We start from the raw sequence: 10,813 nt of genomic DNA on the forward strand, positions 1-10,813 counted from the left end.
ATTTTTACATTGTACAGCCGCAGCTTGCAATCAACAGTTTAGCGTTTCTATTGCTTTTCAATACAACACACGATAAGACAGACTTATTCAACTTTTGCACTCATGCCTCGTGCGTGAAACGTGGTTCTAAAAACCCGTCATCAAAGTAAAAGAATTTAAACAAAAAAAAAATGTGTCAAACTGGTGATGGGAGAAAATAACCTATAAAACTTTGAATCAACTGAACCAGTTTGCTTCACAAAATGATTGATTAACTTTTTAGAAGAGCTCGAAACGCCACATGTTGGGAACGCCTAGGGTTTTCAAGAGCGATATAATGATACTAAGGAAACTGGTATTTCTTATATTATTTTAATGTATTCTCGTAATCCTAAACACTTGTTTTTAGGCGAAACACATCTACCATTTTCTGCATTTTATTTTCTGTTATGTATGTAAAGCTGTGAATGAACCGGAAATCCCACACCTTCACGGAAAACAACTTCCACATTGCAAAAATAAGGTGGATAAATAAAAGCTCCTTAGCTAAAAAAAGTTATCTAACTATTTCAACTACTTTATAAAAGTAATGTAACTGATTACATTTGATCACTTTTCTAAATTTCCAATGAATGTTTTCAGCTGTTAATCATTTTCAAACATTTAAACCAGGCAGGGTTAACCTTACAGTGCTCAGCACTGACTACTGTCAAAAATCATTTTAAAGCACAGCACCACAAAATCAGACTTTAGCTCATCTTTTTACTTTGAGATCATTCTAAGGGAAAATACAAATTTCAAATCATAACAACATATAGTTTAATAGCTATGATACTGAAATATTTTTTTTAAATCAAATCTTTGCATAGCAATTATATCACGAAACACTTGCATCTAACAATGCCTCTATTTAGTTTTTTTATCTATGCACTTATTCATTTGCACTGTAAGCAATTCATTAAAGTACATAAATAAAATACATAAAATACACTGCTGATAGGATTATATCTATCCTATCTATTATATCTATCAGTACAGATATTTATTTGCACTGTAAAAAACAAATACATTACAAAACAAAGCAGCTCATTATCAGGACATTATCCATTCATTTTATTGACATTTCTATATGTGCACATTTTCTTTTATATCTTTTAGTATATCTTTACACTTTTTTTTTAGCTGCCATTTTCTCCTCTTTTTGCCTTTTTTTATGTCCTCTAGCTTTAGTTTTCGCTTGTTCACAAGGTCAGCATTGAGGAGAATCAGCTCCTTCAGGAAGTCTCTGGAGGGCTGGATGCGTCTCGACTTTATGACGTCATCAATGGCATCCTCCACCATCATGTCATGGCAGATCATCAGATATGCCAGAAACAGAGTCGCAGAGTGGTCGACACCCTGCTTGCAGCAAATCAACACCTTACCTGAGGAAACAAAAAAAGAAATATGGTCAAAAAAACTCATTAATAGACTATAACACACTTGATAATAGACAAGATATGGAGTGTGTTTGTGTCAGCCCTTACTTCCTGGCTTATTCACGGCCTTGTCAATGAATTTTGCAGCTGGCATGAAGCACTTGCTGATGTCAGAACAGTGTCTGTCCGTTGTAGGCAAGCTGTAATAATTGATGTGCAAGCCTCTGTAATATCTGGACCCTGTATTGACTGTTCCTTCTAGATCTTCAACATAAGATTTTCCCAAGAAGTAGTTCAAGTCCTTTTTGGGCGCTGCAGCGTTCAGAATGTGAGTGATGCACATCACCTGCAGCAAATCTCGGTCTGTTGCAGCCTCTCTGCACAAGAACACAACAGCCTTGGTTAGTCTTTTATATAAAACTATTTACGTTGTAGAATAAATGACAGAACAATGAGAGAAATACAATTGTGTTGCAGACTTACTCGTCTCCGATGAAGACCCTGGGCCAGACATTGGTGACATGTCTTTGTCTGAGCAGTGTACACTGCTTCAAACGATCCTCTAGTTGGAGCATGTTTAAAGGGACGTAGTTTTCCAAACTTGCAAGTTCAGATAACACTGTAGACTCTGGCTCAAGAACGCTTGGACTTGGTGCACCCAAATCCACTGGAGTAGCCAGATCCCATTCAGGTCGTGGCTTGAGAACGCTTGGACCCAGGAGGTACAATTCCACTGAATCAACCAGATCCTCTTCAGCGTCTGGCTCAGGGACACTTGAACCCGGGGCGTATAATTCCATCGAGTCCTTGTCCCATTCACGTTCAAGAGGATCATCCAGATCCTCCTCAGAGTCCGGCTCAGGAACGCTAGGACTCGGGGTGTACAGTTCCACTGCATCAACCAGATCCCATTTAGGAGGAGCAACCAAATCCTCAATAGGTTTTGGTTCACGAACATTCAGATCCATCTCAGGCCATGTTGAGTTCGATCTGTTGTTCTGGAGGAAGGTTTTTTTCGTATTCCTCACTGTAGCATATTCTACTCTCTTAGTTACAACGAAGCCAAGAACTTTCTTATTCTTCATGGCTTTGGAAGTTTCTGACAAAAGAAGAAAAACATACAATGTGGCATTAGAAACATCTCTCACCAGATTAAATATGATTAATTAGTCCAAATTGTAAGAAGACATTTCTATTTGCATCTTTTCACCTTTTGGGCTGGCACATGCTTCCTCTGGATCAACCAGATCCAGTTTAGGTTCAGAAGGAACCACGAGATCCACTTCAGGTTCAGGGATACACGATTGCTCGGTATCTAACAGATCCATTTCAGGTTCTGGCTTGAGAGCACTTGGATCTGGAACAAACGATTCCTTTGGATCGGGAAGATCCAATTCAGGTTGCCCAACAGTTTCTGGCATTTTTGTCTGGAAAACTGCAAATATTTGCTGGAAGATTGCCCCCATTTTCCTGGTTATCTCCCCAACAGTGAGTCCTGAAAAAAAAGAAGAAAACAAACGAGATAAGCCTTGTCTGAGAGTTAAAAAAAAAAAAACTTTTAAAAGCTTGAAGTTTGAAAAACCTTTCAAACCCCACTATTTTTAGCAGATAGATCGAGAGAGTGGTTGAAATCTAAACAAGGCATTCCTTTCAAAAGTTTTCAGCGCTAAATGGAAATCTATCAGCGTTTGGAAGCCGGCTACAGGAATTCCATAAGTCAGATAATTTAGAAAAAATATATCAACCAAAATTCAAATCAGCCTAACGGTCACTGACAAATCTGGAGGTTGTAGCTTGAGAGCTCAACGAGGTGTAGGAAAACATTATAGGTCTTTGTCACAGCCAACATATAATAATTTACTATTAGAAACATCTCTAACAACACAAATAAACATGAATAAGACATATGCATGTCTTCACCTGTTGGACTGTTCTCAGCATCCAGGCCACCCTGATCATTGGCCTCTTCCACTGAAGGTCCTGCTGGGTCGCTCAGATCTTCAGAGACCAGTGTAGGACTCTTCAGCTCTGAGATGCTGTCGTTCCTGTTCATCTCCAGCTGCAAATCTTTCACTTCACAGACTGAGATGTTGTCACTAGAGTTAACCTCCAGCTGCACACACATCTCTCCTGGACTGCAGTATCTGCCTGAGACATGATCCACTGTCACAACCTCCAGCTGCACATCTAACTCTCGAGATGCACTGCTGCTGATAAGGTCGTAGATGTCATCGGTGATCTCAAACTCCAGCTGCACATCTTTATCATCTGATGCCCAGTAGGTGTCACCGAAGTAGAAGGCGTCATTGACGTAAACCTCCAGAAGCACCTCTCTCACGTCTGTGGACATTGTGTCTGTGGTTCTCATACTGACAGATAAGTAATCCGTATCTGGTAATGTCAGTTTGAACTGTAATGTTATCTGATACACACTGTCTGCACAGATTAAATATATCTCGATCTATAAGGACTGGCGTTTGTACAAGTGTTGCTAGGTTTGTTTTCGCAGAGTTCACTCATGCAAACGTCTCTGTTGCGAGCATCACTCAACTAAAAAGATTCTGCCAGGGCGAGTCCTTTTATACTGACTGGGTCTGTGACGTCATGAAACAGTGACGCGTCTCGTTCCAATTGCCATGGAAACGGATTGTTTACCAACGTCAGCATTTTCGCTTTGGCTCATTAGCTCAGAAAAGTAATAATTATTTTTAATAGCGGTTTTCAACTATACTTCATATCGCGTTTATTTCACATTTAACGTTACTATGCTTGAATGCAGTTTTACCATCAAAAAATGATTCATTTAAGTTAAACAGTTAATTTTAATGTTTCATGATTGCATGGTTTGAATCTGAATCAGTCGGACGAATCCTTCACTGAATGAATTTGTAAGGCTACTGTAAGTAAAAGACTGTTTAGATATTAAGCCATTTTTTGTGTACTTAAGACTCTAGATACTCCACTTATGGTCATTTCTGTCTAACTTTACCTTAATTGGGACTGATTTGTTCCAAATTATATTCCTTCATTATCCGCTCACTTTCTTTCTCCGTCCTGCTTTCATCAGAAACTCCCCTCAGGACTGACTTTAACTATTTCATCGGCTTCAGTGCCTTAGTATATTTATTTAATGCGTTAATTTTGCATTGCAAGAAACATGCAAATTCGGGTCAGAGTCGCGATTTTGCGGCTCAGTTTTGTTTTCTCTCTGGCTGCGAACCACGTCAAGAGCTCTGAACCGGACTATCTCTTTCCAGACACAGAACAAGGTTTGTGTTTCCATGCAAAAGAATCATATATCATACTTATTTACAACATTTAATTGTTTTATTCAGTGAAGTAGCTGGTAAGTGCCTCTGATATGCCAAGCGTTTCAATTAGGCGAGCTGGAGCTGCTGCAAAGTCTATGTTTCTGTTTTTGAAGTTCTGAACTTTATGCAATCTCACTCTATAAAAGCACATTTAACCCTTTAATAAATGAATGGTTTAATTTCAAAGGCAAAGTCTTAATGTGTAATTTTTTTTTCTTCAATATGATCTTGTATAGCATGCATTTTGCATCAGTCATTTTGACTGTGTAAATATTGAATGTATGTGATGTCAGTTTCCTCGAATTCCACCTAAAATATTGTAATGTAAAATAATTCATACACACACATATAAAATACACACACACACACACACACACACACACACATATATATATATATATATATATATATATATATATATATATATATATATATATATATATATATATATATATATATATATATATATTAGTGGTGGGCCGTTATCGGCGTTACGTGCTGCGTTAACGTGAGACTCTTATTGGGGGATTAAAAAATATCACCGTTAATCTATTCTCAAAGATGGGTTGAGAGCTGGGTGCCTGGGTCTATACTAGGCGAGCTATGATGACATTCACCTTGATACTTCACCTTGATATCTGGATACTTACTTATCCAGAGTGAGAAAAAGGGCTGTCAAAATCACTCTGGACCCCTCACATCCAGCACACTCCCTCTTTGAACTGTTGCCATCTGGTCGACGCTACAGAGCACTGAGCACTAAACGACCAGACACAGGACCAGTTTCTTCCCTCAGGCAATCCATCTTATGAACAGCTGATAATAACGGCGAACACACTACACTTTATATTTATATACACATACACTTTATTTATTTAACACACACACTTAGTATACACTTTAATTTTGCACATAATATACATGTACATACATAACTGCATTTTGTAATATACCTGCCTACAATTGTCATTTGTATATTGTCATTCACTATCTACTTATTTGTATTTTTCATTCTTTTATTATGTGTTTTATGTTCTGTCTCTGTCATTCTGTTGTACTGCGGAGCTTCTGTCACGAAAACAAATTCCTCGTATGTGTAAACATACCTGGCAATAAAGCTCATTCTGATGATTCTGATTCTGATATTTTAACGCAGATGTATACCTAGCCGAATCTGTAGGGGGCGAGAGCGAGTCTTTAAACCTGTGTGAAAGCGTAATATGAAATTACCACATCAAACTTGGTGTGCTAACATGGATGCAGCTAAGATGCCGCCGGGTTTGCTTCAGGGAATTTCAATTTTATTTTTTTAAGAAGCTTCCCAATGAAAACCTCGACAAGACGCACGCCTGTTTCACACATAATCTGTCTGCAGTCTGCATGCAGTCCGCGGCATGTGCGTGTGGTGCAGAATCAGCTGTATGTGATGTATTTTGGAAACAGGAGATGAGCCCCTGGTATAATGCACCACCTGGCTTGAGAAACCCGTTGTCAAAGACTTAATGTTACTTTTAGTCATTATTTTATTTGGGTAGCACACATATTCTGAATGCCTTCGGCAGAATTCAAATGAGCCATTTTAATCTAGATAAATCTAGATTAATTCCAAGATTACATTGAGATTAATCTAGATTAAAAAAACTAAAATGGGAAGATAATCTCATATTCTTTATCACATCACTTCACTGACAGGCGACATAAGAGGGACCTGAATTCAGCAGAGAGACGAGTGTTTTACAGACTTAACTACAAAGGTCAAGAGTTCACTTGACTCTTATAGATTTTTACATTGTACAGCCGCAGCTTGCAATCAACAGTTTAGCGTTTCTTTTGCTTTTCAATACAACACACGATAAGACAGACTTATTCAACTTTTGCACTTATGCCTCGTGCGTGAAACTTGGTTCTAAAAACCTGTCATCAAAGAATTTAAACTTAAAAAAAAATGTGTCAAACTGGTGATGGGAGAAAATAACCTGCAAAACTTTGAATCAACTGAACCAATTGCTTCACAAAATTATTAACTTTTTAGAAAAGCTTGAAACGCCACATGTTGGGAACGCCTAGGGTTTTCAAGAGCGATATAATGATACTAAGGAAACTGGTATTTCTTATATTATTTTATGTATTATCGTAATCCTAAACACTTGTTTAAAGGCTATTTTCTAGGCCGTTTTCTATTCTTTAAAAAATCTAACTACCTTTCTAATCTTTTTGTATTCTATTTTCTTTTCATTTATTATGCAATTGTATATTTATGTTTGTGTATATGTGTAAAGACCTCTAACTAGCTTGCTCTATTATTTTATTTTTTTATTCCATCTGTTTTCTTTTTATTTATTATATTAGTTAAAATCCCATGCTATTTGTACTGTGTTAACCTAACTGAGACTTGTTATAGCACTTATATATCATTGCTCTTTTCTAAATTTCCAGTGAATGTTTTCAGCTGTTCATCATTTTCAAACATTTAAACCAGGCAGGGTTAACCTTTCAGTGCTCAGCACTGACTACTGTCAAAAATCATTTTAAAGCACAGCACCACAAAATCAGACTTTAGCTCATCTTTTTACTTTGAGATCATTCTAAGGGAAAATACAAATTTCAAATCATAACAACATATAGTTTAATAGCTATGATACTGAAATATTTTTTTAAATAAAATCTTTGCATAGCAATTATATCATGAAACACTGGCATCTAACAATGCCTCTATTTAGTTTTTTTTATCTGTGCACTTATTCATTTGCACTGTAAGCAATTCATTAAAGTACATAAATAAAATACACTGCTGATAGGATTATATCTATCCTATCTATTATATCGATCAGTACAGATATTTATTTGCACTGTAAAAAACAAATACATTACAAAACAAAGCAGCTCATTATCAGGACATTATCCATTCATTTTATTGACATTTCTATATGTGCACATTTTCTTTTATATCTTTTAGTAAATCTCTACACTTCTTTTTTAGCTGCCATTTTCTCCTTTTTTTGCCTTTTTTTATGTCCTCTAGCTTTAGTTTTCGCTTGTTCACAAGGTCAGCATTGAGGAGCATCAGCTCCTTCAGGAAGTCTCTGGAGGGCTGGATGCGTCTCGACTTTATGACGTCATCAATGGCATCCTCCACCATCATGTCATGGCAGATCATCAGATATGCCAGAAACAGAGTCGCAGAGTGGTCGACACCCTGCTTGCAGCAAATCAACACCTTACCTGAGGAAACAAAAAAAGAAATATGGTCAAAAAAACTCTATAATAGACTATAACACACTTGATAATAGACAAGATATGGAGTGTGTTTGTGTCAGCCCTTACTTCCTGGCTTATTCACGGCCTTGTCAATGAATTTTGCAGCTGGCATGAAGCACTTGCTGATGTCAGAACAGTGTCTGTCCGTTGTAGGCAAGCTGTAATAATTGATGTGCAAGCCTCTGTAATATCTGGACCCTGTATTGACTGTTCCTTCTAGATCTTCAACATAAGATTTTCCCAAGAAGTAGTTCAAGTCCTTTTTGGGCGCTGCAGCGTTCAGAATGTGAGTGATGCACATCTCCTGCAGCATATCTCGGTCTGTTGCAGCCTCTCTGCACAAGAACACAACAGCCTTGGTTAGTCTTTTATATAAAACTATTTACGTTGTAGAATAAATGACAGAACAATGAGAGAAATACAATTGTGTTGCAGACTTACTCATCTCCGATGAAGACCCTGGGCCAGACATTGGTGACATGTCTTTGTTTGAGCAGTGTACACTGCTTCAAACGATCCTCTAGTTGGAGCATGTTTAAAGGGACGTAGTTTTCCAAACTTGCAAGTTCAGATAACACTGTAGACTCTGGCTCAAGAACGCTTGGACTTGGTGCACCCAAATCCACTGGAGTAGCCAGATCCCATTCAGGTCGTGGCTTGAGAACGCTTGGACCCGGGAGGTACAATTCCACTGAATCAACCAGATCCTCTTCAGCGTCTGGCTCAGGGACACTTGAACCCGGGGCGTATAATTCCATCGAGTCCTTGTCCCATTCACGTTCAAGAGGATCATCCAGATCCTCCTCAGAGTCTGGCTCAGGAACGCTAGGACTCGGGGTGTACAGTTCCACTGCATCAACCAGATCCCATTTAGGAGGAGCAACCAAATCCTCAATAGGTTTTGGTTGACGAACATTCAGATCCATCTCAGGCCATACTGAGTTCGATCTGTTGTTCTGGAGGAAGGTTTTTTTCGTATTCCTCACTGTAGCATATTCTACTCTCTTAGTTACAACGAAGCCAAGAACTTTCTTATTCTTCATGGCTTTGGAAGTTTCTGACAAAAGAAGAAAAACATACAATGTGGCATTAGAAACATCTCTCACCAGATTAAATATGATTAATTAGTCCAAATTGTAAGAAGACATTTCTATTTGCATCTTTTCACCTTTTGGGCTGGCACATGCTTCCTCTGGATCAACCAGATCCAGTTTAGGTTCAGAAGGAACCACGAGATCCACTTCAGGTTCAGGGATACACGATTGCTCGGTATCTAACAGATCCATTTCAGGTTCTGGCTTGAGAGCACTTGGATCTGGAACAAACGATTCCTTTGGATCGGGAAGATCCAATTCAGGTTGCCCAACAGTTTCTGGCATTTTTGTCTGGAAAACTGCAAATATTTGCTGGAAGATTGCCCCCATTTTCCTGGTTATCTCCCCAACAGTGAGTCCTGAAAAAAAAGAAGAAAACAAACGAGATAAGCCTTGTCTGAGAGTTAAAAAAAAAAAAACTTTTAAAAGCTTGAAGTTTGAAAAACCTTTCAAACCCCACTATTTTTAGCAGATAGATCGAGAGAGTGGATGAACTCTAAACAAGGCATTACTTTCAAAAGTTTTCAGCACTAAATGGAAATCTATCAGCGTTTGGAAGCCGGCTACAGGAATTCCATAAGTCAGATAATTTAGAAAAAATATATCAACCAAAATTCAAATCAGCCTAACGGTCACTGACAAATCTGGAGGTTGTAGCTTGAGAGCTCAACGAGGTGTAGGAAAACATTATAGGTCTTTGTCACAGCTAACATATAATAATTTACTATTAGAAACATCTCTAACAACACAAATAAACATGAATAAGACATATGCATGTCTTCACCTGTTGGACTGTTCTCAGCATCCAGGCCACCCTGATCATTGGCCTCTTCCACTGAAGGTCCTGCTGGGTCGCTCAGATCTTCAGAGACCAGTGTAGGACTCTTCAGCTCTGAGATGCTGTCGTTCCTGTTCATCTCCAGCTGCAAATCTTTCACTTCACAGACTGAGATGTTGTCACTAGCATTAACCTCCAGCTGCACACGCATCTCTCCTGGACTGCAGTATCTGCCTGAGACATGATCCACTGTCACAACCTCCAGCTGCACATCTAACTCTCGAGATGCACTGCCGCTGATAAGGTCGTAGATGTCATCGGTGATCTCAAACTCCAGCTGCACATCTTTATCATCTGATGCCCAGTAGGTGTCACCGAAGTAGAAGGCGTCATTGACGTAAACCTCCAGAAGCACCTCTCTCACGTCTGTGGACATTGTGTCTGTGGTTCTCATACTGACAGATAAGTAATCCGTATCTGGTAATGTCAGTTTGAACTGTAATGTTATCTGATACACACTGTCTGTACAGATTAAATATATCTCGATCTATAAGGACTGGCGTTTGTACAAGTGTTGCTAGGTTTGTTTTCGCAGAGTTCACTCAAACGTCTCTGTTCCGAACATCACTCAACTAAAAATATTCTGCCAGGGCGAGTCGTTTTATACTGACTGGGTCTGTGACGTCATGAAACAGTGACGCGTCTCGTTCCAATTGCCATGGAAACGGATTGTTTACCAACGTCAGCATTTTCGCTTTGGCTCATTAGCTCAGAAAAGTAATAATTATTTTTAATAGCGGTTTTCAACTATATTTCATATCGCGTTTATTTCACATTTAACGTTACTATGCTTGAATGCAGTTTTACCATCAAAAAATGATTCATTTAAGTTAAACAGTTAATTTTAATGTTTCATGATTGCATGGTTTGAATCTGAATCAGTCGGACGAATCCTTCACTGAATGAATTTGTAAG

General features: G+C 38.4%; 1 protein-coding gene across 1 annotated transcript; it reads right to left on the reverse strand.

The window, feature by feature from the left end:
• Positions 1-752: 752 nt before the first annotated feature.
• Positions 753-10,430, reverse strand: LOC113087332 (uncharacterized). Its single transcript, XM_026255569.1, has 11 exons — positions 9,845-10,430; positions 9,135-9,419; positions 8,408-9,023; positions 8,033-8,301; positions 7,640-7,930; positions 3,318-3,752; positions 2,608-2,892; positions 1,881-2,496; positions 1,506-1,774; positions 1,128-1,403; positions 753-757 (listed from the first exon to the last, which is right to left on the reverse strand). The coding sequence occupies exons 1-11, from the start codon at positions 10,290-10,292 to the stop codon at positions 753-755; spliced, it is 3,795 nt and encodes a 1,264-aa protein (XP_026111354.1). The 5' UTR covers positions 10,293-10,430.
• Between the last annotated feature and the right edge of the window lie 383 nt (positions 10,431-10,813).

Source organism: Carassius auratus, chromosome 5 (genome assembly GCF_003368295.1).
Source record: "Carassius auratus strain Wakin chromosome 5, ASM336829v1, whole genome shotgun sequence".
Classification (NCBI taxonomy): Eukaryota; Metazoa; Chordata; class Actinopteri; order Cypriniformes; family Cyprinidae; genus Carassius; species Carassius auratus.